The following is a 27,961-nucleotide window of genomic DNA, read 5'->3' as shown; positions in this document are numbered from 1 at the left end:
AAACATCAGAGTCACTTTCAATGTGAAATTTAGCACCTAAAAATGATGTTAGCCCTCTAGAATCGGAGCCTGAAGTAACTAGTGAATATCACCATTACAGAGACATACAATTATCCAAGAAATGGCATAGGCTCTTTAATTTGATGAGCAAAACCCAGCATTGCTTCTACAATTGATGTCTCTGAAAAGAAATGATAACTAAGTCTAGAAAATAAGCGGGGGCACATTTAGAAAAATGCACCAAGATTTTCAAGTTCTGTTGCCTCTGACACTTTACTGTCCTCCAGTTCATACGACACGGCTCAGTAATGAGGACATTTTCAGCTGACAACTCACTGTCGCAACAAAGAGAATCTGCATCAAAGGCAGAGGATAAGCCCTTCATTTCCAACTCAAAGTTGCCAGTATTTACAAGCTACGGTTTCACACCATCCCCTTTTGTACTCGTATTTTTAATCCTTTCTAAGGTTTTGATCATTTTTCTTTACAATTTCACAACGGGAATATCATGCGACCTTCATTCCTCTCTCGGAGATACGAAATGTCTTCTATTTTCTGCCTGTGCTGAGTCCTGTTCCCTTCCTAGGACTTCAAAACCTCTCCACAACCGAAGTACACTCATCTCCAATCCCAATTTCTATATAAAACCTTTGTGTTTCTTACGTAAAGGTTCACGCGGTGCTCCCACTCCTCCTGGGCTCCGCGGGCAGCCTTGTCTCTCAAGTCCCCCCACACCAGTGCTGACTGACGTCTGTGCCAAGCTTGCAGCTCAGCTCCCAGAGGAACCCCATTGGGACCGGCCCCCCAACTCCAATCCACCGGTAAGCATTGATCTTTTAGAACGCAGACATCTGCATCATATTTCCATTTTGGACTAAAACAGATACCAAGATTTTAAAAATACTGGACCCCACTCTGCATTTAATTAGCCTTGCCAAGGGGCTATGAAGAGAAGTAACTGGCATGTGCAAAGTAATGATGCGCCTACCAGTCACAGAGATGGGACGTGTGGATGACTGCACAGAAGCACTAAGTGACACTCAGCAACATTAGTGACCAATAATTAAAGATGCTCGATTATGAGCTGTCAGTGAAATTCTAGTTAAAGAATTACAAATATACATCCAAGTTCCAACATACATGCAGACATCCTTGCAGGAGATGTCCTGGGGACTTAGGTGGCCAAGCAGAGTGACTGCTGCGTCTCTTACTTTTTCATTTTCTTTCTTCTTTTTTTTTTTTTTTTTGAGACAGAGTCTACGTCTGTTGCCCAGGCTGGAGTGCAGTGGTGTGATCTAGGCTCACTGCAACCTCCGCCTCCCGGGTTCAAGCTATTCTGTTGCCTCAGCCTCCCGAGTACCTGGGATTACAGGCACCCAACACCATGCCCAGCTAATTTTTGTATTTTTAGTAGAGACGGGGTTTTACCATGTTGGCCAGGCTGGTATCAAACTCCTGACCTCAAGTGATCCTCCCTCCTTGGCCTCCCAAAGTGCAACAGGCGTGAGCCACCACACCCGGACCTATTTTTGTTTTTTTAAGGGCAAGAAAATACGACATGAAGGAGCCTACACAACTTACAATGTTCCACTAACTGTGTTTTGTAAGAAACCACGAAGCTGGTTCTAAAGGAAACTTGGCAACAGACTTACAGAGCATTGGTAAATTCTATGTTCTTTATTTTATTAATTTAATTTTTTAACTTTAGGCTTCATTTCTTCTTAGTGACTAACAGAGTATATTTTATACATCTCCAATATGTATACATCTATATTCATTTAGAGATGGTTATACATACCCATCTCTATTACACTCTGTTTCTGTAATAAAAGTACCAGGAGAAAAGGGAAACACTGACCAGGAAATTGAGCTGGGCAGTGAGTATCTATGGTTAGGACACCTATCTACCTATCTTTAAAACTCTGGTTTCTTGTTTCCCTTTATTCCACAGATTTATTTTCTAAATGAAAAAACTGTGACAGTTGGGATCCATTTTATCATCCCCAGGAAATGGTTAAGAGCAGAACACTTGATTTTTCATCAAATGATTCAGGACGTTCCCATTTGAAGAAAGTTAATAATGTCAGATAATCTTGAGAACCCTGGGTGTGTTTCTTAGTTAAAACTGAGCAAGTGCTGACCACAGTAAAAGTATGTGGGCACTGAGTCTGGCTCTGAATGAAAGAGGAACACAGGTTCACATTAGAAACCGTGATTGTAGGTTTTATTACAAGAGTTTGTTTCCTGACCCTAGATTCAGGTAGTAAGAGCCCATATTCAGAGCACATCACCATTTCTCCACTGTTTCATGTCCTGGTGAGCATAAGAGATCTTGCTTAAAACAAATAAAAGTCTCAATCATCAAAGTTGGAAGACTAATAAACTTATTGATAATTCTTCCTTCTGGGCACTTATCAGCCTCTTAGATCCCCTTAAGGATTAGAAGGAACACTATAAAGTTATGTCCATAGTAGGGAAGGATTTTGTAAAGTTCTCCATTTCTTTCCCATAGAAAAATAATAGTTCCTATTTCACGTCAATCACATTGGCACCATGACAACAAATTACTTTGAACGTTGGTCAGAATGCAAGAAGACAGTGAAGTAAGCGCCAGGTTCTTTTCTGTCTGTAAGATCAGACCAACTGACCTGGGGCAGAGCTTGCTGCTGTACCACTTGGTCAGTCTCCAGGTGAATATAAAGACAAACACAGCCACAGCCCAGACCTCAGGGCCAGACATCAGAGACCAGTAATTTCTACAGTAGCCTAAGACACCATGATGCATCTGCAAACATTCAGATTTTTCAAGCCCACAGATTCTGTGTCCAGTTGATTGATGAGACCATCAGAGGCATTCTTCACACTGTTACAGTGTTTTAGATTTCCAGAATTTCTTTTTGATGATTTCTGTGAGTTTCTACATAGTTTACCCACCTTCTTTTATGTTTTATCTACTTTTCCCATTAGAGCCCTTAGGATATTCATCACAGCTGTTTTAAATTGTAGGTCTGATGATTTCAAAACCTCTGCCGTATCAGAGTCTGGTTCTAATGCCTGCTCTGCCCCTTCACTGTGTTTTTGTCTTTAGCGTGCATTGTACTAATGCGTTGAAAGTGAATATGATGGACTGGGTAAAAGGAATCTAGTACTGGCTCCAGTGGTGGTTTCTGTTTGGGCTTCCACTCTGTGGTTCTCTGTATCCTCCTGTTTCTTTGACTTTGGGGTCAGAAGTTTATCTACAGATCTAAGAAGATGGAACTAATAATTGTTGATTGTTTTCAATTTGTTCAGCTTTTTTCTTGCTGTGAGGACGGGAGTGACAATTTGCAAGCTCTTTACATGCTGGACCAAAAACTGGTCCCCTATATTTAGATTTTTAAGGAAAAGAAAACTTGTTACAGAAATGTTCATCATTAGCCTAAACAGGCTGTCCAGCCATGCAATGAAGGGGTGAAGACTGCTCATGAGCTTTCAGCTGTGAAGTTCCTCACGGCAAAGCACAGATCCAGCACTGATACCATAGTCGATGAAAAGTGAAAGCATTCCTTTTCGTTTATCTTTTTAATCCACACAACTCTGGCTTTTTAAAGAGTGAATGATGTGTCATGTTCCTCCTGGCATGAAAGTCCATTTCCATGAGCATAAAGCACCCACAGGTCCACACAAGGGGTGGATGTGGCAGTGAGGACTATGTATCCACATGTTGTTGGTGACTCTGAAATCCTGAGGCCAGTGGCTGGGCAGAGAAGGGAGGTAAGTAGAGCAAAGCAGGAGTAGTGTTTTCTTGCATTCTTGCCATGGGACAGGCAAGGAAACTTGAGGAAAGCCCTACTATGGCCACGAGTCAGCCCTTGTGTTTCTTTATAAGAGAAGCAGCAAAGGGAGAAGCAGAGAGCTCTGGAGCCAGGTTGTGGGAATCACGACGCTGCTGAGAGCCATGAGGCTGGCCGGGATCTGAGCTTGTGGTAAAGCTTCCCAAAAGCTCATTGGTACTAATGGATTTCCTGGATTAGGGACCACAATGACATCAGGAAGGGGGTGTCCACAGAACCCAGCTGTATCAGGGCAACAGCAGGAATGCAAAAGGCAGACAGATGGCAGCAGCCAAGGTCGCCCAGGCGTCTGTTCTCCATGGTGCCCAGATCTGGTTTCCTGTGGCTGCTGTAACAAATTACCATAAACCTAAAACAACAGATATGTTTCTTCTCACAGTTCCAGAGGCCAGAATCTGAAATCAAGGTGTGAGTAGGACAACGTTCCCCTAGAAAGCTCTAGGGGAGGATCCTTCCTGGCCTCCGCAGGCTTCTGGTGGCTCCAGGCATTCCTTGGCTTGAGACTGGGTCCCTCCAATCTCCGCCTCCATCTTCACAAGGTCTAGCCTGTTTCTGTGTCTTCTCTTTTGTCTGAGGACACCTGTCATTGGAGTTAGTACCTCTCCCCTCCCCTTGCAGGTAATCCAGGATAACACCATCTGAGATTCTTTTTAATTATATTTGCAGGGCCTCTTGTTTCCAAATAAGGTCTCATTCACAGGTTCTAAGGACTGGGGTATTGCTCTACCTTTGAGGCCACCATTCAGCCTATGTACTACATAGCACGCGTTTATGGTCTCCTAATCACAAAGCCTTAAGGCCGTAATCCATGAGGCACTACCCTGGCTGCAAGATACGGTGAGTCATCATTCACAATGACAAGGAGAGCGACGTTAAAACGTCCAGAGATGGGACAATTTTACAGACTTATTCAGAGTGGACGACTTCATGATTCCTTCCCTGCAGCAGATGAGGAAACAAGCGAAGGAGATTGTTCTGCGGTGGAAAGCTTCGTGGCTGACTGTCATAGATAAGGGCTGCGGCAATCCCCGCTTTGGTTTCTGGTGTGCTGTGAAAACTGAAAAAACGTGATTAACCTTTCACTCACCAGCACGTTGACGGTGCAGCTCATGCGGTTTTCTTTGTTCTCGTCGTGCATGATGGTTCTATAATCCAAAAGCCTTTCCATTAAGCGCACAACGAGTTTTACAAAAGTTTCTCCTGTTTTGGCGAGGTATTTGTGCTTCCTGCAGTGCTCCAGAAGGCTGAAAAATAATTATACACACCTTGTTAATCACACTCAGAAAAAGAAACTCAACAGAGGTGCAATTTTAACTATTTTCCATTATTAACACATTTTAATTATTTCTGGGTTACAAAGTTCATTGCAGTCTAATTACGGTCTCTCTGTCTCTGTATCTCTCAGGCATAAATCCCACTGCTAATCAACACTTACATTTTATCAAATAACACTTTGTACTGTTCGTCTCCTCTGCCTCCTTCGACTTCATGATCCAGCTTGGTGATGATCTCATTTTCAAACTATAATTAAACAGAGGAAGCGTAAATAATCAGCATGGCGAGTATTTCATTTTATGACTTGAGTGTCAATAGAACATAAATCGGCAAGAGAGATCATCATAGACGGCTACCCTCTGCCTTTGAAGCCTCATTTAAGAGTTGCCAACACAGAACCCCTGGAGGTTTCTGATGATCCCCTGCCACAGGGGGACCTCTCATTTCCTTTTCTGGTTAATGGAGCCTGAACATGCACGTCCTGATAGCAGGAGCAAGAACCAGGGGAAGAAAGACAAGGAAACCATAGGGGGAAAAAAAAAATCAAAGCGCAGCATGAAAAAAAGTCTCAAACTTCATCTCTACAAACACGTAACATCTAAAATAGCTTGTTGGTTCCTGAAATGAACAGATGGTGTTTCCCCTGCCAGTGAAGAGTTCTCGGCAATCTGAAAACATCCTAGGGGCCACTTAGCTGCCATTCCTTGATAGATCCTAGTGAAATACCTCACTCTGGCTGAAAAAATGTTCTAAAGAGCAAGAGGAGCAATGTCCCTAAAGACAGACCAGCAGGCACCTCAAGAAGGTCCATCTCCAGCCTATCCTCCATCCCCAAAGCTTCTGATTAAATTTCCTGGGAACCAGGGTGCAGAAGGGTCGCCAGTACCAGCTAATTATGTCTCAGATCCATGCTTTTAGAAAAACTCTAAATTCTGGGGGGTGGAAATCTCTAAAATGTCTTCAAGTGTCTGATCAGGCTGAAAAAAACCTCGATAACAATGGACATGTTTTCCCCATCCTCACTGCCCAGTTCCCCATCTCTGGCAGAGTTCATAGCCATCTGAGTACTGGGACTCCGGCCTGGTGACTAGCCATGCTGCAGGGGGCCCTGAGGTTACCATCAACTTGTGCCAGTAGCAAGGAGGGGCTGTGAGATTGTTCATTCCCATAAAGATGAGACATGCACACTCTAAACTGAAGGAAGTTGGACAAAGGAAGAATTGAAGAAAGCTGAATCCAGGGTTCAGAAAGCAAGTACGCCATGGGCATGTATGCAAGGGTCTCCAGGATCTCTCTAAAGCCATGTTCAATCACCTACTTTCTCAGGCAACAATTCTCAAGCCGCCCGCTGTTATTAGGATCCCAGTGGAATTTAAGCTGAGTGAGAGGAAGAATTTTTCTTTGGTCATTGCTCTAGCCAGCCCCAAAACCTCAAACAGTGCCTTTGATGCTCTAATGGAATGAATGTGCTGTGTGCACATAAACTACTGAATACAGTTGGTCTTAGACCAACTTAGATTGGACTAAAGTGCTTAGACTAGATAAAGCTGGAGAGGGCTTAATATGTCAGCAAAGGAGCGGTCTAGAGGGTTGATAAATCACGACCTGCATTCTTGGCCAGGCCAAGCCCAGTCGTGAAAACTGCTCATCCAGAGTGCCTGTGACAGACACTGTGGGCACCGGAGACTTGGGGATGCCCCTGCAGGAGCAGCTGACTGTGGACCCCTGAGAAGCAATTAGCAAGGAACGGTGAAACCCAAGGAGGGGCCTCCAAATGGACACAGACGCCCTGCCTGTCCTCGATCAGTACACACTGCCCAAAGCCACAGCTACAGATGAAACAAAGGCTTTCAGGGCTGGAGAGAAGTACTGATTCTTGCCTGACATCAAGGACTCAGCAACATCCCCAGAACCCGGACCTTAGTGAATCTCTCCAATTTTCTTCTTGATCTTCTCCATGGTCTCCTCCCCCAAATAAACACTTCTTTTTGATTCTGTCTGGCCTAAGAAGTTCAAGGATTTTAGCAGCATAGACAGATGGTTCTATTGAAGAAGGAGGAATGAATTGCTTTAGATTTTTTTTCTCTTGAAATCTCACATTAACGATTTTTACTGTAAAATAACAACCTTTTGATACTAACCACTGCTATCCTGCCCTTTACAGAAAAGAATTCTGCAAAAGGTAGTTCTTTTTGGAATCACAGACAAGGGAGATCGCTTGGTAGTAGCCCAAAAGTTGGCATTTCAAGGCAGTGCCATCTCCCAGATGGTGCCATGATCCAGACAGACTTCAAAGATTAAATGTTTGATGAGGGCTGATGCTTCAGGACAAATAATAGAGACACAAAATTAAATTAAATTTAATCAAAACATGATTCAATTTCATGTATGTTTAATGAGTACAGACAAAAAGAAAGGTACAGAGAATGCAGAGAAATGTGCCTTCTCCTGACATGGGCAAACATACAGGCATTTAAAATGCCCATCAATGGTCAAGCCGAAGGGATGTGAACACGGAGTGTAGGTTATGAAAACGGCATGTTTTCTCTGCTTCCATGTAAATCTAGCTGTCACAAACACAGGCAATGAGGAAGCTACAGCTACCTAGGTATGCTGCTGATCAAATTCTGACTGATGAACTTAATGATTTCCAAAAAAGGTGGATGAGTGGTAAGTAAATCACAACACAGCTGATTCTAATTTTACTAACCCTAGTCCAAACTAAGTAATTTACACAAACACCTGGCCACCCTGATCTGTTTATTAGCAAGGATTCAGTACCAGAGATCCACAGCTAGCCTCTAATTCCAGGATCCTCGTTAATTTTTACAGAATACACTCGAATTGATTCGCTAGTGTGCTATGAACTGTTACTATAATCAGAATTAAATGATCCTGTCCCACTAAATTGGAGATAGTACATTTGCTGATAGAGCAGAGCTGGTTTTATAAAAATCATGCTTATTATCTTCCTCATAAATGCACATTGTCTGGTGATTTGCAACAAGGTTCTCTATGGCTGGGATAAAATTAGCAAGGGTTTACTGTGTTGCTCAAAAGGTGGCAGAGGCTCACTCACGTAATAAGCAAAACCATTATATTTTCTTCTCTTTTCTGAATCACTAATATTGCTCCAAAAATATTCACAGGGTGTCCAACTGAAAATACTGAACAGAGAGTCTCTCAGTGTCTGATACCAGCAGCCCTCTGAGAACATGAAACAAGAGAACACTTATGAATAGAAGGCCTTTCGGAAAGTTGCTGTTAAATTGACGTGACGGAGTCAGGGGGCTGTGCTCGAAGCGATATTGACGTCTTGTTAATTCAATTAACTTAAAAAGGAAACAATGCTTTTACCACTCACTGCCACAGTTAACCATAGGCTATTGGCACCTATTTGAAAGATCATGGAGAGAAGGATCCCAGTAGTAGCTAATCCAAAAGCCAATTATATTTGGTTTGGAATGCATAATTTTTGTTTTGGGTGAGATTTACTATTCTTACTCTAATGCATCTATAATTTTATACATCTGTAATGTATAAAATCAGCCTGCACTTGCCAGACATCCAGGACCATGCTTTATATACCAGAAGAGCTCTAGGGTTCTGTGGGAGCGCAGCAGGAGGCTGGGCCAGGGTGGAAAGGTTTGCACAGATCACTCACCACCTTGACGGAGGGCTCCGAGGTTATCAAGAGCCGGGTGAAATCTGAAATCTATGGACATGGCCTGCTAAGTACATTAGCAGAAGGGCTTATTTGACCCTTTAAAAATAAACCTTAGTACAATGCTGCTCTTTGCCCAGAGTGCTCTAGTTTCTCCTGTATTTAAAGAAAAAATGCTCAGAAGATACTGCAGGCAGAGGGCACCAAGGAATCAGACTCTCTCTGCCTTCTCTCCCTGGGACGGGGCCAATCTGATGAAACTGCGCAACCACACCTTACCCCCTGAGCATGTGCAGGGGGAGGTGGGTGGGAGAAAGGTGCTGGACTGTATCTGGGTGGAAAACATGGTTAAGAAGATGAAACAGGCGAGGTTCAGCAGAGAGAAGTGTGACACCGCACAACCCTTGGGGCTCTAGGCGCCCATGCTGACATCCTACAAGTGACTGGTCCCTCCCAATCCATCACTCAGCCTTGAGTCCCTGTGCTCAGACACATTCATATCTTTATGTATAGAGTATTCCCTTGCCTAACTGCTCTGGAAACTTAATTACACACTAATTAATCGGTGGCACTTCATCCCACGTTCAAAAACCTCCACATCCTCCTACGTCCGTCAAGCAAGGGGCTTGCTGACCTTGGAGCTCCTGTGAAACACTCATGAGACTGGAGGACCCAGAGCCACTCACTTGGAGCTGCCCGGCTGGGGAACTGTCCATCGCAGGTCATGACACCTTGCTGATGCCTGAGACAGGTGCAGCGGCTCCTTATGTCTACATGACACAGATTAAAGAGTGACTTTAGGGCTGCATGCAATTCCAGAGGACTCTGGGAACATGGCCTCAAAATTAGTCCTGTTTAATCTGGTTAAAGGAGATTATGGAAGAATCTCTTTGCTGGAGGGCTTTTAAGAATGAAATTCAATATAATCACAGCTCCTGGAGTCAAGGATCTTGGTTTCCATGGCCTCTCAGACCATCTTTGGGTCTGGATTCAATGAAACAGAAGCCTCTTGTGCCATATTTCCTCTTTAGGCAAGAATTATTTTGACATTGAAAGCAAAAATAAACAAACCAACAAATAAAATCCTAATGAATTAAAGAATACACAAGATAGAATTGCTACCAAACTCATTCACATTCATATTACAGTGGAAAATACATTGGCCTTTCCACCAAGTGGCAGAAGCCGCTGACATTCACCCGGCTATTCAATTACTGGCTTCCGGTTACTGGCATGGGCAGTGTGAAGAGATTATTCAAACAGGAGCTCGGCAACACTGATGACACAAAGATTACTCATGTTCTAATACTGTTACAACTAAATGGGAATTTCTGGAAGTTGTGCAGCATTTTACTGAGCCTCACAAAGATGACAGAAAATAGCTCCATGACTGAAAATATTATTTTTGCTGGGCAGCTTTTTCCACTCCATTTTTATTAATGGTCTATGGCCCATATGGTCATTTGCTGCAATTCTCAGCTGTTAGTTCTGTATTTTCCAAAGGCGTAACAAATGGAATTCTTTAAAAAGATGCCAGGAGGGAATTTAAAAGTATGCTTTTTATTATGAAGCAAAATCCAGTATGAGGGTGAGACTTGGAGTGCGGTCCACGGGAGGGCAGGGTTCTTGGTGAGGCAGGGAGAGTCAGCTTAAGGCCAGGAGAGGGCTCATCTCCTGTGACCAAGGGCAGGCTCATCCAGGTGGATGGGATAAGGGGCGCGAAGACCCCAATGCCTCTCCACATCTCCCCTGCCAGCTTATCAGTCCTGAAATCTTCCCAAGTAGGACCTCTCCTTTCAAACAAATGGAGATTCCTAGAGTCCTGAGTTTAGGGGTAAGCATGCTACTCTCTGGATTGGGGTGGGCACAGGGCGAGGGGGTGGGATGAACACAGCTGTGGTGGTGTCTTGAGGAGTTGGCCAGCTGTAAGGAAAGGGGGCAGAGAATGTGCCCTTAGGCACCAGGACAGGAAGAAGCAGCAGGGGGGCATGATTTAGGAGAATGGCTGGGGCATCTGGATCATAAAAGATTCATAGAAAGTGCTGGAAGAGCCAGGATGACCACAGGCAGCTGGAGCACCCAGAGACAAAAGAGGCAGAAGAAATAAGAAATGGGTTTTTGTTGAGGAGCTGCAGTGAGTGCCTTAGGTCAGCTTGACAGAGCTGGCTCTGGGGAGGTGGTGATGAAGCTCTGCCAAGGCCTCCAGACGGAAGGTCTCTGATGCTAATGGAACTTCCCCTGTGAAGGGCCATGTTCTGGCAGGAGCTTGGCCAGACAGATGCCTATGAGATAGGAGGCCCCAGATGTCCACAGTGGCCTTGAGTATGGACAGGGCAGGGAAGTGGCACAAGAGTGCCCAGTGATGGAGGGGGTGGCTGACAGTGGCCACAGGGCTGGGGGCCACCCCAGGGGCATGGCTGCAGTGGGCATCCACTGGGGCTTCCCACATGTATCCCCACCTCCCCCGGCTTGGAGCATCCACACTGCAAGCACTAGGAGGAAAAGAAACCCCACAGGCAGCAGCCTCCTGGCCGTACACAAACAGGGATGGGATGGCAGAGAGGTGTGAGATTGCAAGAGCGTCATGCGGCGTCCAGTCGCTGGGAACGCCTTCCTGTCAATGGACCGGAGCTCTATGGCTATGGACCCAGCCCACAGTGAAGCATATGACTTTGAAGGTAGGAGGGATTTCTAAAAAGAATTCAAGGCCGCTGTGCACATCTGGGGCCTCCCATCTCACAGGCTTCTGTCTGGCCCAGCTCCTGCAGAGCACGACACTTCACAGCGGGCTTCCACTAGCATCAGGGACCTTCAGCCTGGAGCCTTTTGTGGAGCTTCATCACCACCTCCCCAGAGCGAGTGCTGTCAAGCTGACCTAAGGCACTCACTGCAGCGCTGGACAGAGAGTCCCAGGCCACAAGGAGGACATGGCCCATGAAAGGATAACTCCATGCCACCCCATCCCGCCACCAAGAGAGCCCATTCAACACATGGACCCTGGAGAAGCAGGATAAGGGCAAGGCTGAGCCTATTCCGAAGGAACATTTGTGCTCTTTCTTGCACAAGTGGAGACAGGAAAGCAGTAGGCTCTTGGGGAGGTGTAAGGGAAAGAACGTTCTAATGAAATGCCCGCCGCTGCGGCTGAAGAGCACGAGCACAAGAGCAGAAACTCCGGGCAACGTTAGAAAAGCCAATTTGTAACACATGCTTTTAAAATTCCAGTAATGGTTTGGTGCAGTTTAATCCTGAGTAAAATAGCAGGTTTTTCTTCTGAATCCGGCAGGTCTCCTCTCTACTCCAATTGTAAGAGTAAAATACACCTGGACATATATATTATTTCATATTCCATAAACAGTAGCATATTGACAGCTCTACTCCAAAAGACATAGCAACCTTTAAAACATAAGCTCTATCACGGGTTCAAAACACTAAAGTGTTGTAAAAACAAATCCCCCTAATATCTTCCCCCCACTCCAGTAGGGTTTGCACATCTGCTATAAAAGCTATAAAAAAAACTTAAGCCCCTGCTGACGTGACTAATAAGGTGAGGTAACTGGGCTTATGGCAGAGGAGTTAGGCAGCAGCCGACCATCCCCATCCCAGAAGCTCGTGGATGGAGAAGCAGGTGGGGCCAGCCCTGCACCAATGTGCCACACACATGTCCACTCTACACATTCGCCCACATCACCGACAATAGGGGCCATCCCTTGTGCTTTAGGAAGACCAGCTGAGAGGGACAGGTGGAACTGGGGTCAGAAAGGACTTAGAAAACATAGATAGAGCAAGTCAAGAGACAAATACTGTGGCCCAGGAATAATCCTGGACTAGTGCAACGGTGATTGCGCAGAGGACGGAGGCTGCAGATGAGACAGAGGGAGGACTGATGAAGCTTCACAACCGACTGCCACGGAGGCCAGGGGAGCAAGCAAAGGCCAGTCCAGCGTGACCCGCAGCCGGAAAACCCAGTAACAAGGAGACCGGCAGAAAAGGGGATGATGCTGCAGGCTTGGGAGATTCCAGCTGGGAAGCTGAGGTGGGCACATCAAGCAGAAGAAAACTGATCTTTTCCCAATTACAGAAGCAGATTAACATACAAGAGGGATTTTTTTAAAACAAGGGTTAGTTTTTCTGCCCTCATTTTAAAGATCTTTAATGTACGCTATCCCTCGTCTGCAGAGGTTCAAGCAGATGACAACACAGAGAAACAGGTGACTCTGAACCAACAGTTCAGGTAGCTGACCACGCTCAGCCTGACGGTGGGTCCTTCTTGTGGGTGAATCTGTGTCTTCAGGCTTATGCTTGGATTTACATACATCCAAGCACGGCATGTTTCATGCTAGTGAAATAGTTTGTTGTTTATGAGATGGAACTAAATGTGCCAATTACTTCATGATATTACTCAAAAACAATTTGGTTTTCTGGAAAGATGTCTCCTGACGCTGGGTCAATGTTGAAGCCCCAATGGGAAGGCGGTGTTTAAAATGGTGGCACAAATTCTGTGGCTCTCGTTAACTTTGGACCATTTCCTAGCAAACCTGGGGCCCCTGCAAACTGGAGAAAATGAAGCACTTCCTCAGAAGATTGCTGTAAGATTTTTTAAACTACCACAAGGCAGCCATGAGACAAAAGAATGTGAGGGAAAAGGGGAACAATTCAGAAACCAAACTCTCATTCTTCTTTATTCTAACTGCCCTTGACCTTATTTTGACCCAAAGACTGATTAAAAAATGACAAATAGAATGATGTTTTAAACACTTTTGACCTTAGTTTTCTGTGCCAGTGACATTTATCTATATAAATACACTTTCCCCCTTAACCTGATTCTTTAATAGCAATTTTTCACAAAGTCCTTCTTTGGGCTAGATTTATATAAAATTCAAAAAGTCAGATGAATTTTCTGCCTAGGAAAAAGCATTTAAATTATAATTTGTAGTTCCAATGAGTTGGCAGTGAAACTGGGGCCATGATATAGTGCCAGCAGCAATGGAGATGGGGCAAATCTTATCGTATTAACATCAAACCATTTGGCAATAATTTCAAAAGTTACAAAAATATTTGAAATCCGTAATTACATTTATAAGAATGTATACTGGGAAAATTTTCAAAATAAATTCAAGCTATATGCATGAATGTGTACAGTTATTCACAGCAGTGAAAATCTGCAAACAACTTACATGCCCATTTATAGGCGATGGATAAGAAAGTGATAGTTAATTTTATGCCATCATTAATATCATGGTTGCTATGTTGTAATTAAGGGAAAGCTCCTTGATATATTATCAAACAGAAAGAACATTAATAAAAAAACTAGGTATAATATTTACAATGTTGTATTAGTACAGTCTTTATACAAAGACTTTGTATATACACAGACTGACAGTGAGCCAGAGAAACAAAAACAGCTGTTCTTTCAAAAATGAATTATCTTTAATATTATTAAAAATAAATACAGGGAGACCTTCTGCTATCATGGAAAAAAAGAGAGAGAATGGAAGGAAAGAAGGAAGGGAGGAAAGAAGGAAGAAAGGGAGGAGGTGCTAACGCCACTCATGCCAGTCCAGCTGACATTACACTGGGGAAGTTAAACTAAAGCCCTCTCTACCGTCCACGGTTGGAATAATGTGAAAATAACAGTCACCAGTCACCTTATAAAAAACTGCCTAGGGCTGGGCACGGTGGCTCACGCCTGTAATCACAGCACTTTGGGAGGCTGAGGCGAGTGGATCATGAGGTCAAGAGATCAAGATCATCCTGGCCAACATGGTGAAACACCGTCTCTACTAAAAATACAAAAATTAGCCAGGCGTGGTGGCACGCACCTGTAATCCCAGCTACTCAGAGGCTGAGGCAGGAGAATCGCTTGAACCCGGGATGTGGAGGCTGTAGTGAGCTGAGATCGCGTCACTGCATTCCTGCCTGGCAACAGAGCGAGACACCGTCTCAAAAAAATAAAAAAAAATTTAAAAAACTGCCTAGTGGAGCAAAGTGCAAACAACAAATAATGATCTCCTAGCCAGGTGTTAGGCTCCTCTGCAATGGGTTTTGAAGCACAGTCGTGGGCGTGTGGAGGTTAAAGGAAACGGCTCCAGCAGTCAGACTCTGTTCATCTCCTGTGTGCTCCTCCCTGGCTTCGGGAACAACCCTGACGAAATGGCCATGCCCAGGTTTGTATGCAGCGTTGGGCCCCATGGTCCTGCAGACACTGGGGGCTCACCCTGCAGGCTGCCCCCCTGCACTCCACAAACACCCAGACCAAGGGAGGTTCCGGCCTTGAGAGAAGAGAAGCATCCACAGCCACCTTTTATAGTGCCAGGCACCGTGCTAGGGATTGTACAGGTCTGATTTTATTTCATTCTCACAACATGCCTTTCTGGTAGATTCTATTTCATGCCAATGTTACAAGCTTGAATTGGAGACTTAAAAGATGTTGAGTGATTTGCTGAGGACCCAGATAATACCTGGCTAAGCCTGTGAATCTCAGTCTCCCTGCCCTCAGTATCTAAACTCAACTCACAGTGTGGAGACTGTTTTGGTTTCGTATCTCTCTTTTCTGTTCTAGGAAACAGCAAAATCATTCTTCGTGGATACCGCCTTCATGTGATATGATGAAGACGACCAATGAAAATCTATAAACTACTCAAAGCTCCCTTAAATGATAAAACTGTAGAGGTGGGTAAGGATAATATACCCTTTAATATTAGATCTCACCAACATTAAGCTATCTTGATTGATGAAGTTTTGATTTCCTTTCATTATAGGAATTTTTCTCCAAATTCCTCTAAAATCTATGTAAAATGCTTAGTATGTTGACTTATTTGAATTGCTATAATAATTTTTAATATTTATTTATTTATTTAGAGACAGGGTCTGGCTCTGTCACCTAGGCGGGAGAGCAGTGGCGTGATCACAGCTCACTGCAGCCTTGACTTCCCTGACCACAGGTGTGCACCACCATGCCTCACTAATTTTTGTATTTTTTGTAGAGACGGAGTCTCACCATGTTTCCCAGGCTGGTCTCGAACTCCTGAGCTCAAGTGATCTGCCTGCCTTGGCCTCTCAAAGTGCTAGGATTACAGGCGTGGGCAACCACATCCGGTCCAGTATAATGATTTTTAAAAGGTATCTTTCAATTCAGAGGACTCCCTAGTACTTGGGCTTCTCCCAGGTCTCCTGCAAAGCATCATGGCCAAACCATTAGTACACTAAGGAGAAAGTCATAGCATGTGCACGTGTGTGTATGTGTGCACATATGTGTATATGTGGGGATGTACGTGTGTGTGGGGGATGTGTATGTGTGTGTGTGGGGATGTACATGTGTGTGTGTGTGTGGGGAGATGCATGTGTATGTGTGTGGGGGGGGATGTGCATGTGTACGTGTGTGTGGGGATGTGCGTGTGTGTGTGGGGGGATGTGTATGTGTATGTGTGTGTGTTTGGGGATGCGCGTGTGTGTGTGTGTGGGGGGGGATGTGCATGTGTATGTGTGTGTGGGGGGATGTGTATGTGTGTGTGTGGAGATGTACATGTGTATGTGTGTGTGGAGGGATGTGTATGTGTGTGTGGGGACGTGCAAGTGTATGTGTGGGTGTGGGTGTGGGTGCCAACCCAAGAATACATAAACACTATACTTATTTTCTTGGGATCCAGGAGATTTTGTTACTTCTTGAGCATAAGTTATGCAGCAGAGTTTGTCCCTCATGCTGTTTGTCACAGTATGTTTTGAGCACTTTATATACACTTTCTTAGAGAATTTTCATCAGTTCCATTGCACAGGCAAAAGAACAAGACACACACTTAAGAGAATAAAAGCAAAGACTTTAGCTTTGAAAATACCATAATTCTGCAATAAGCAGCCGGTCTGAGAGAATGTAACACATGACATTTGATTAAACACTCTACAAGAGCACGTACCAAGAAGTGGGAGCAACAGACTTTTATCCAGGGTGCAATGTGTAAGTAAACCCAGATTAAAAGAAGTAAGTAAGAGCTAAAAATTGAGAATAATCCTCCCAAAAATTGAGTGCAAGGGATGATAAGCTTCTTCAATAAGGAAAATTATAGGCTTTTTCTCTCTCAAGCTGTAGGAAAATGTGTTTTCCACGTTGGCACCTTTAACTCTAGAACTGTCTACAAGTTTCTTTGAAGGTTTTCAGGTTTGCCTCCCTCATGTCCCCCGGCCACTCGCTGCACATCTACGTCCTTACCATTTGGAAGCTTCGGGTCGAATGGAATTCACACTGCATCATATCAAAGAAGATGGGGATGGTGGCTTTGCGCAGCTCCGTCTCGGGAATTAATGTCATTTCTAATATTGGGCCCACCATTTCTGGAATGAACTTTATCTTGTGTTGACCTTGGAAAAAAGAGATACAATATTCAGAAATAAAGAAAAATAGAATTCTAAAATGGGCTTAAATGGATAAAACAACACAACACAGATCACTGTGACTTTGAGCAGCAGGATCCTGAAAATGTGCATCAATTTCTCGTCTGCAGATGATGATTTTGAACTTTCCCAGCCATTAGTATAAGAAGTGGCCTGTATTCCACATGTTATAAGTGAAGCTATTCAAATATCCGCGCGGTATAAGCCTGTAATCATGACTTCTCTGTCAGAGAAGATAAACACTGTTTTACAAGTAGCCAGTTCCATCACACGGATTCAGAATACATGAAGCTAATTCCCAATTCTGAATAGAGCAGGGGCTGCGAGTGGGGGTTCTCAGCCTCTAACTCTGTGCACAGCGACAGGAACAGGAGCCGACAAATGAGAGAGAGCAGATAGTCTCTTGGGTCCTCTTTATCTCCCACATCTTATGAAGATGAGTTTACCATTTGACACCTCTGTAAATAATGCAGGGTGATTTCTGCAACATGCCAAATGACTCCAATCAAAGTAAATCAAGGCACTGGAATCTGAGGCTGAAACCCTAAAAACAGCAGTGATTCTACCTTTTCGAGCTATTGTTTGATAGGAAAATGCTTATTTAAATAACTACTTTAGGCCGGGTGTGGTGGCTCACGCCTGTAATCCCAGCACTTTGGGAGGCCAAGGCGGGCAGATCATGAGGTCAGGAGATTGAGACCATCCTGGCTAACACGGTGAGACACCGTCTCTACTAAAAATACAAAAAATCAGCTGGGTGTGGTAGCGGGCGCCTATAGTCCCAGCTACCTGGGAGGCTGAGGCAGGAGAATGGTGTGAACGTGGGAGGAAGAGGTTGCAGTGAGCCAAGATCACGCCAGTGGACTCCAGCCTGGGCGACAGAGCAAGACTCTGTCTCAAAAAAAAAAAAAAAAAAAAAAAAAAAAAAAAAAAAGAACTACTTTATTAATCTCATCTCACCTATCTTGTTCCAGATATGATTTTTAAAGAACTCAGAAAAATGTTTCTCAAAAGTTTTTCAAATGTGAATAATAATGAATATGATCATATTAGTTAGCATTTACAATTTACATGACAAGCTCAAGATAAAGCATCATCTCACTGAATTTTCACGGTAACCTTGCGAGATGGGTACCTTCTTAACCTGTTAAACAGATGAGGAAAGTGGGCTGTACCCAAAGCTGTTCTGTGAGCTGTTCAGAGAAGTGGAGAAGCAGGATTTGAACCTGGGTCTGAGATTATGAAGGCTTAGCTGCGACCCTCATTTGACAAATTCCTTCCCTGTTTGCTTGTCTCAGGATCTTTGCATGGCACTCGGACCCTACCCGCCTCTCTGAAAGAGAAATCGTTTGAGCTGTCCACTCCCTTATTTGTCCCCCCAATTGCAAAATGAACAGAGAGGTCAGTGATCTGTCATTTTCCATCATTTTATCCCCCACTGTTGAGACATTACAATGCTAAATAAGCCCCCAGAAGGTAGAGACTGGCTTCTCACAAGCACTCAATTTATGTTTTTAATTTCAATGGTTTTTGTTGGAAATCTTGGTATCATACCTTCTTGGGTCTCTGTCGCTGACTTAGAAAGATGCTAGCGCAGGATCACCATCAGGAAATCTGGCGACCGGGCAGAGCAGCTGGCAGCTGGGCCTGATGTGGTGGCCAGCCCCTCCCTCCTGCTAGTTGTGGGTTGGCCGCCATTGTGCCCACCCCAGCCAGGGACCCCATATCCTGTGGGTGCGTGGCTGCGGTACTCCTGAGGATCAGGGTGAGCTCATAAAGAGCTTGAAGTGAACCAGGCAAGTTCAGAGAGATGGGAGAGGGAGGAAACCACAGCAACTGCCAAGCTTCTTTCACTGCCTGGACACTGCCCCTCTGGAATGAAGCTCCTGGAAGACTCCTTTCTAAAAATGGGGCTGGGAACCTTAGTTAAGGTGACATAATGAAACTCAGAGGCAGGTCCTATCAAAAAGGTGGTCTTTCAAAAGCCGACCCTCTTGTCTTTCAGAAATCTTGATTTTGTTTTCATTTCACCCCACTGCAACTAAAACCATTTCATTTCCAACATATAACAGAAGAATGCCCAAGAAATTAAATGTTTGAAGAAAATATGTGCAGTATTTTAACACCTGCAATGTATCCCGAATTAACCAATCTTATTAATATTTCTACACAATCAGGAAACCAAATTCTTTAGTTTTCTTTGCAACTCAGTGAATATACATTTCTGTAAAGAGAATCATTAAAGAAATGTGGCTACTGTAATGATACTTAAGAGAATACGTAATCCTCATAATTAGACTGAATTACTTTTTATTGGGTGGATATACACACAAAATGTAATTAACATCTTATTTTTAACTTTTACTAAATAATTAATATTTTGACTAAGGCTATCATTGTGTGATTCTCATCACTTTCCCAAATGCTTAATGTTTCTGAAAGGCCTGTAACTGCTGCAAAGCATTCTCTTGAAAATGCTATTATATTCCATCTCTCAGGTGACACTTCCCTTGTATTATGCCTAAAAAATGTCAGAGCCAATGTTTCAGAAAACAGATGATGGTGACAGCGAGTTGTTCATCAACCACAATTTCAGCGTCATAAAGTTCTGTCTGTCACCAACAGGTTTTATTGTTCCAAGCTGGGAAAAACACAGAAAGCAGTAACAAGTGGTTGTAGAAGCAGGGATTGGAAAAAGAAGCTACCAAAACGACAGTAGCTTAACCTTTTATTATCACCCTCCTTATTAGTACAGAAGACACACTGGCCTGGAGCTAGTACTGGGTTCTATGGATAATGACAGCCCTGGGCACTGACTCTTCGTAAACCAGTGGTCCCCAAGGTAGCAGGAGTGGGTGAGGAATGTTCTCTGGTAGCCACCTTTTTTTTTTTGACATTTGCATTATAGATTTCCCCTGGAGCATATCTTGCTCAAATTTAATGATGAACTCAGGTTTGGAACCAATGAGGACCAAGGTGACTCCTGCAGTGTAGACTTAAAGAAAAAGAGGACACACTTTTGAGCCAAAGGAAGGTGACGAGGAGAATATTTTACTTCCAGTCCTTGCCGGTCTCATAGCCCATCTAGAGTCTATTTTAGTTACAGAACGTGGAGCTCTTTCCCCTGGGAACAACATCTTGTTTTCTCACGAAGCCAAGGCCTCCCTAGTCAGAAGCCTCCCTGTGGGTGTTTAAATTATCTCTTTGCAATCACTGGTGTTCAAAAATCTGGGACATTAAACATAGACTTATCCCAGAAAAATCTCTGTATACACAAGAGCAGGCAGAGCAAAAGCTTCCACCACCTGGCCAAACCCATTAGGCCACAATGTATACGGGTTTTAATGAAAAGCACACAATTTGCCCAGTCGCCAAAAAACACCCATGAAGGGAATCCCTGCATGAAAAACATCCCAAACCCAACGCGGTGGATAAAGATCTTGCTCCAAGCACATTCGTTCTGGCTGGCTGGGTCTAGTGCTCGCTCCAGTGTGCTAGATGTAATAAACAAAATGTAAATCGAGGCGGCACAGGCAAGGAGATCAGGTGCTCCGGCAGGCTGCTGCACAGAGTGCGCTTTGATAAATAACTCAGGAGCTGGGTAAATAAGCACATTTTCCCCCCTTTTTTCTTTTGAGAGAGAGCCTGCTTTTGATTTCCCCTTTCAGACTCAAAATATGACAGGTTTGGGAGGGAAAGAAACACATCACTCTGTCCCACGGGGCAATGCCGTGTTTGCCCTTGCATTAAATTGAGCAAAACAGACCCCAGATCCTCGCTCTGAGGCTGGGCAAGGAGGAGGCAAGAGCTGAGATGCTCCTCTCTATGGGCCATGCATACTATTGGAAAGACTCAAGGAGGAGACTCATGGAGCATTCAGCTGAAGGTCTGCTCAAGTGACAGTTTATTAATTGTAAGCAGATAAATAGATCTGATTTCCATTTCTATTTTCTTGGCAGAGTCGGTGCTATCATCCTGCCAATATGTTCCCAAACCTGCACCCATTTACAAAAAGTAAAAATAAAATAAAAAAAAAAACTACGTAGAAAGTAGATTGTATACATCCTGGGAAACTGAGATGTGCTGTCATAAATTTGGAGTGTGACAGCCTTGGCAAAGACACTTGGGGCACCTGGCACCATGGCAGGAAGGAGGCCACCCCGTGGCGCTATCCTTAGCCATCCTGAGGGGCTGCTTGGGGAGGATCCTGTGGGCTGCAGGTGCTTTTAAGATCACCTCCCTCACTTTGAAAGATAACTTATTTTACCAGCAAGGAACCCAAGTCTGGTGGCTGACTGTTACTTCTTGTTGTTTCCAAGTCCCTGACCCTAATTGGCTTTGGTTTACTTTTGACCTCTTGGCCGCTTCTCAGGCCACAGTCAGTGTTCTTGGCTAAAAAGCTGCAAAACACACACCTCATGCATTAATCACCATATTCAAATCAGCCACTGATAGGAGGGAAGGGGGGAGCTTGCTCACTTCACTGCAACCTTTTCCAAATCAAAAGTCTCCTGTCGCTTGACTTGGCCTATCTGGAGCATGACAGATAACGTCAAGAGAACCAAGTGCTCTGTGTCAGACCCAAGTGTATCCTCAGAAGGCCAGGCCTGCCCAAGCACTTGGAGAGGGCACGCGGAGAAACTCACCCTTTCTGGGCCCGCCTTTCCTTCCTTCATTGTTATCATGGCACGTAGCACAAATTGAAATGGAGCCACTTTCAGTGGTGATCAATCTCAGGGACTACAGAGGTGACATTAACTATACTTGCAAACAAAAACAAAAACAACCCCAAATCAGAAAACTAGAAAGCCAGGAGCACCCATCAGTCAGGGTGACCTCTGGCCAGCTGTGGCTCGAGCTGAGTTTTAGAGGCTCCCTTGGTGCTAGGCAATGACCTTGGCACATGGAGAGCAGTGGAGGATCCTGGGGGTGCTCAGGGGCCAGGGTGAGTCAAATGGTGGCTGCAGCTGTGTACGGGGAGAAGGAAGCATTTCAGTATGTAATGACCCATCAGATCCTCCACTAGGGTGGTGTCTCTAATTATCATAAATGATGTGAAATGTTACCAAGCCATTCCAGAATGAGAACCTTCATTTGAAAGTATATGTGCAAGTGTCCTCTTGCGGGAAATAGGCAATTCCCTGTCTATACTTTAGAGTTGAAATGGAACAACACAGAAGAAAATGGACTCACTCTTTTAGGAGGGGCCAGGGTAAAAGATGGCCTCAGAGAGAGCCTGTGTCCAGAGAAGAGGTCTGGGGTCTGCCCTGAGAGCCCAACTGTGGCAGGTGGAGCTCATATCACCTCCTTCATGAACGTTGGTGCCTATAAAAGTCCTGGACTCACTGAGTTCCAACAGAGAACAGCCCCCCTCCATGCCATTGCTGTGAAAGCCCTCCCCCGTCTCCTGCCTCTCTCTCTCTCTCATGGGACCCCACTGGGTCCCTGCCTGGCGTGGGGCCTGCCGTCAGATGCATCTGTCAGAGCAGGATTTTAACAAAGAACACAGAGAGATCAATTGGAATGAATCACGGATGGTCCTCCTCCCTGTTCTAAAAGCCTTAGCACGTTATTACTGAGATCATCGTATATATATGTCATAGAATTATTGAGTTTTGGGATTGGAAGGCTCTTGAAAAATTCAGTCCAACCACTTTATCTAACGGCCCAGAAAGACTGAGCCATGTGAATCAGGCCTCACGGGGAGGCAGGAGTGGGAGAGGATGAAAACTTCAAGGTGGGACTTATCATCTCTCTTGACTCTGAGCCCAGAGCCCCTACCTTCCTCCCTGGGATGGCAGGAAGGCCAAGGACAGGACGGTGCCCGGTAGGTATCATGTTGCAGAGATCAGCAGGCCCTTTGACAGCTGAGACCCAGTATTCAGATTCTGGAGATAGGAGCTACTGCGGCAAAATCATGTGCAGAGACCTAGCACAGAGCTTCCTCGAGGGGTCCTCCACTGACTCCAGGACTGACACCCAGAAAGGATGCAATGGTGCAGGTTCTCTTTGTACTGGGAGGGCACAGGCAGACAGGGCCACTCTGACCCGCTCTTCATCCCCACCCAGGAGCATCTGCTGTGGCTTTCCATTCCTGAGAACCTAACTGGGCCTCATGTCAAACCAAAGAATGGCAAGGAAGATGCAAAAGCAAACAGTGAGCTAGAAGTGAAGCGTGGCTTGCTGGGTTCTGCTTCTTTCTTGCCATGCTCTCCAGCCACTGCAGGGAGTCACAGCTGCTTAGGAAGTAAGCAGGCTGGGGTACAGCTAAGTTGTCCCAACCCTGGTGCAACAAGTGAAACCCTAATGCTACGAGGCTAACAGAGTGATGCGGACAGACCCCTGCCTCCTTCTAGTAGGAAAAGATTCTCTGAGGTAGAGGGGAGAGTGGAGGGTTTCTTGCAACAAGCCAATGCAGCCTTCTTGTGTCCATTTGAAGGAAGGAAGCAGAGGCCTGGAGATCCTGGGACAGAAAAGCAACTGATGCTTTGCTCAGGACTGAGGCAAGGCCACCAGCACCCCATGGCCTAGGACACCTCGGCACAAAGCAAGCCCGAGGGCTGAGGGCAGGAGCCAGAGAGAGCTTCATCTCAACGAGGAGTGAGGCCAGATTCCTAGAGGGTACTGTAAAGATGCTGGGAAGATACCAAGTTATTGTCAGTCATTGATTTCTTGAAGGGGCTTATCTATAAGAATTACATGTCACATTGGTTAAAATTTTAATAGAGAATTTATTCTTACTGTTCGTGATAAAAGTAGTTGGAAAAAATTACTTAATTTACAAATAAACTCCTATTAATTTCATATACACACACAGACCCTTCACTGCTTTGAGGGCAGGAGCATGTTAGGCGGCCACCACCTGGTGGCAGCGTACCTAAATACAAGATCTGGTTTTGAGGAGGGGAATTAACCCTTTAGAAGGCAGAGTCTGTAAAACTGAATATGGTAAGTGATGGCAAATGTCACAGCAGGATGAGCTTCCTATTTGACGCAGAAGGAACTGAGGCAACTGAGGGAGGGAGGAGCTCCAAGCCACGTGTCCACACAACACAAGAGGGTGCTCTGTGGATTTTTCTTTTTGCCCCACCCGTGAGATTTTCTTTCCTTGCCTTTGGTCTTCTATCTCTTAATTCCTGAAAACAGTTACTACAAAGAGTAGCAACTGCTGTCCAAGGAACAGAAGCCATTAAGATCTTAAGACATCCCAACACTGATGAACACGGCCAGTGCCATGACCCACCAGGGATGCAAGATATTCACCATGCCCCCACATCCAGGCTACTCACCAAGGTTGTACCACATGTCTCTGATTTCAAAGCCAATCTGTCTCCTCATATCTCCGTACCTGGAAATCAGGGAAAAGAAAAACGCTGAATCACTCTGGAAAGCATTTGAAAATTGGACTGGGATTATTTTTAAGTGCAATTAAAGCCTTCTAGCACTGAGGCAAATAAAGAGAGTGTCAAAGCTTCAACTTCTCTTGCCACCAAAAGGAATCAAACGAGGAGGAATCTAGCTGGGGGAAATCTCACTTTCTCATCACTGAGGGTTACACAACATCTTCCCCCCGGTGGGAACGTGGAGGAACTTGTGGAGAGTCATGAAAGCATTTCCCTTTCTTCAATCTCTTGGCTCCTGGGCCCAAGGAGGAGCTTGGTTCCACGCATGTTGTTAGCGTCTAGGCACTGCAGACACCACATAACATCCTACTGCACACAACAGGTTGCTTTCCAAAGTTAAAATTAAATCCAGAGTCAGGGCAGACCCCTTCCAAAGTTCTTGCATTCCTCTATGTCATTCTAAATGTAAGGAAGGGCTTAACACCAAAAGATGCCAACAAATCTTCCACTGTTTTTGTTTATCAGGGAAAATAAATGCTAATTTTCCTCTCGATGGGTGCATAGAGGAGGTGTGTGTTTCATGAGTAAACAGAATTTGATGCTCCAGAAGATAAACCTTTATTAGTTTGTGAGCAATTTAACTTTTTCTTTTATTGCCTAAGGAAAAAGCTGATTATATTAAAAATAATAATTTGCAAAATTATCATACAGGATTACAGTTGAGCAGCTGTGTCATCGAGCCTGCTCTGCTCATCCTCGTGTCAGGAGATGTGAGAAGGAAAGCACTGATTACAGACGAGTGCACTGTGGTTCTTGAGGCGAAGATCCTGGCCGGTAAATCAACAACCGCGGCCAGCTGCCACCTTATTAGAGAAGACTCTGGTGCCCTAAGCACCTGTCTGTCACTCACGGCATGAGTGGGCTACAGCCAAGAGTGATCATCTCAACCACAGAGGATCAATCTCACCTGGCAGCTCTGCTGCGGTGCGTGGGAGGCCATGCGCCTTGGCCCACAGTGCTGGTGAAGAAAAGGAACTGGAGCCTAGGCCACTCCCTACCAGGACACGCTAGCTCTAAGCGCAGCCCTAAACCAGGTGAGCACTGATGCAGGCAGACTCGGTTAAGGAGGGGGCATCTCAGCTGGGGAGACGGCCCAGCATTGAGGCCACGGTAGGAGAGGCCCGTCCATGGTTGGGGAAAGCACGCAGGCAGCAAAGCTACTGGACCCGGGTGGGTGGGAGAGAGGAAAGCGCCCTGCATAACTCACGCCCCCAATTGCCCAGGAAACACAGGACCTGAACACTGCTTGGAGGCTTGTAGTGCTGGCTCCCCCATTCCCATTTTGCTCCTGCACTAATGACAAAGGGATCCCAGCAGCTGCTGCGGCCAGGGCTGGGAAAGGATGCAGTTGGCTGCAGGGTGACCTGGCAGGCTGACGTCCTTGCAGCATTTCCCAGGGGTGGGACACACAGAAAGCAAAACTGTGGCGAAGCCCTGTTCTAATCTTTCCTCTGAGGTTGGTGAGGTTCTCGCTGTGCAGGTGGGTGAGTCCCCTTCCAGCCAAGCAGGTGTTGGACAAGCCCAGGAAAGTGGCATCAGAAAGAGGTGGCCCCCCTGAACACAAACACCCCCTGCGCCCATGTCCCCCAGCAGAGGTGAAATGCTCACAGTGGGATCGGCCTAGCATGTACTGACCCACTCAAGCTCTGCACATGCTTCTCACATCCCAGCTACACAGAGTTCTTCTCATTCTGGGATGATTCCCTCAAAATAGGAAGGCCCAGGCCAGGTGCGGTGGCTCACGTCTGTAATCCCAGCACTTTGGGAGGCCGAGGCAGGTGGATCACCCGAGGTCAGGAGGTCAAGACCAGCCTGGCCAACGTGGTGAAACCCCATCTCCACTAAAAATACAAAAATTAGCTGGGCGTGGTGGCATATGTCTGTAATCCCAGCTACTTGGGAGTCTGAGGCAGAAGAATTGCTTGAACCTGGGTGGCGGAGGTTGTAGCGAGCTGAGATCTCGCCACTGCACTCCAGCCTGGGCGAAAGAGCAAGACTCTGTCTCAAGAAAAAAAAAAAACGGCCCAATGCTAGGATGAACTTCATCAGTGTCTGTGCCTTGCTGGCCCCCGACTCAGTTACTTCTCTCAGGTCCCAGAATGATTAGAATGATAATGATCCCAGGGAAATCCTAAAGTTCAGACATCCTAAAGTACAGGAGACTCAGGTGCAGTGGATTTTCCACTTGCGGTGTGGGTAATTCAGGAGTGACTTGCCGTGTTTCCAGAGCTGGCACCACAATCTGGATCTGGGAGGCCAGGTGCATCCGCTCCTCCCCATCCTCTTTGCCCCCCCCCCACCCCTCCCCGCTCCTCTTCACCCCTCCCCGATGCTCCCCACCCCTCCCCGATGCTCCCCACCCCTCCCCGCTCCTCCCCACCCCTCCCCGCTCCTCCCCGCCCCTCCCCGATGCTCCCCACTTCTCCCCACCCCTCCCCGATGCTCCCCACCCCTCCCCGCTCCTCCCCAACCCTCCCCGATGCTCCCCACCCCTCCCCGATGCTCCTCACCCCTCCCGGAGGCTCCCCCTCCCCGCTCCTCCCCACCCCTCCCGGATGCTCCCCACCCCTCCCCGCCTCCCTGCACAGCGCTTCTCCCTTGGGTGGTGAAGGAGGCTGAGGGGTGAGGGATTTCCATGCTCAGATAGACTTTACTGTCCTGTAGGTGGAAGATGACAGTTGCTGGCAGTATTTGAGAACTGGGGGATTAGCAAGGATACAAGAGCCCACCCCTCAGGAGAGCCGGGCCTGCGGGCATCAAGGTGCTAAAGATGCGGGTTTTAATTGTCAAATAGGACAAGGGAGCAGCGGCCTGGAGCAGCGGCAGTGAGGAAGAGTGGGGAGCTGTGAGGGGAAGGGCCGGCTGGAGGTCCCTGGCAGTGAGAGGGATCTTTTCCTTGGTTTTAATAAGAAGGGAGCTTTGATGAATCTATACATGCCCCAGAGTAATCCCCAAATAAAGTCACAGCTGTCACCAGATCTCAAGGGGGCTTCCCAAGCCATTTCTTCGTTCTTCCCATGGAGGAGGAAAAAAGGATAATTGAGAGCGTAGGGCTAATAAAGCTTATTGCCTGGAAGCAGAACCCCGGGCTGGTGGCAGCCCTGGGGACCATAACTAAGTTCCTCTCTAGCAATAAACAGCCGAGGAGACTGCACTAGTCATAGAGGAGAGAAGCAAAATGACATGGCCATCCTCAGCAGGAAGGAGAGTAGAGAATCCAAGTCCTCAGACTCCCACACCCACAGCACGCACCCCCAGGACAGGGACTTTCCGTGCCTCCACAGCACGACACAGCGTCGCATCTTTCAAAGTGCTTTCCTTTCACTTGATTTTGGAATAAGACTATGAGCTGAGCAAGCTGACATTTCTGTGCCCATTTTCTCAATAAGAGCTGAGATTCA

The 27,961-nt window shown here is 45.8% G+C and overlaps 1 protein-coding gene across 7 annotated transcripts in view; it reads right to left on the bottom strand.

Annotated features, from left to right (window-relative positions):
* DOCK1 (dedicator of cytokinesis 1) overlaps positions 1-27,961 on the bottom strand; it is a 585,238-nt gene that overhangs the window by 106,298 nt on the left and 450,979 nt on the right. For all 7 annotated transcript variants that reach the window (XM_054659991.2, XM_054659996.2, XM_063782260.1 and 4 more), the window contains 4 exons: positions 24,447-24,505; positions 16,976-17,124; positions 5,269-5,354; positions 4,921-5,077 (listed from right to left, as the gene is read on the bottom strand). In XM_054659991.2, the coding sequence (XP_054515966.1) occupies positions 4,921-5,077; positions 5,269-5,354; positions 16,976-17,124; positions 24,447-24,505 (451 nt within the window). The remainder of the gene's footprint in view (positions 1-4,920; positions 5,078-5,268; positions 5,355-16,975; positions 17,125-24,446; positions 24,506-27,961) is intronic.

The sequence above is a fragment of the Pan troglodytes genome, chromosome 8 (genome assembly GCF_028858775.2).
Source record: "Pan troglodytes isolate AG18354 chromosome 8, NHGRI_mPanTro3-v2.0_pri, whole genome shotgun sequence".
Taxonomy (NCBI): Eukaryota; Metazoa; Chordata; class Mammalia; order Primates; family Hominidae; genus Pan; species Pan troglodytes.
The sequence above is the reverse complement of the archived record's forward strand: the minus strand, read 5'-3'. Positions and strand labels throughout refer to the sequence as shown.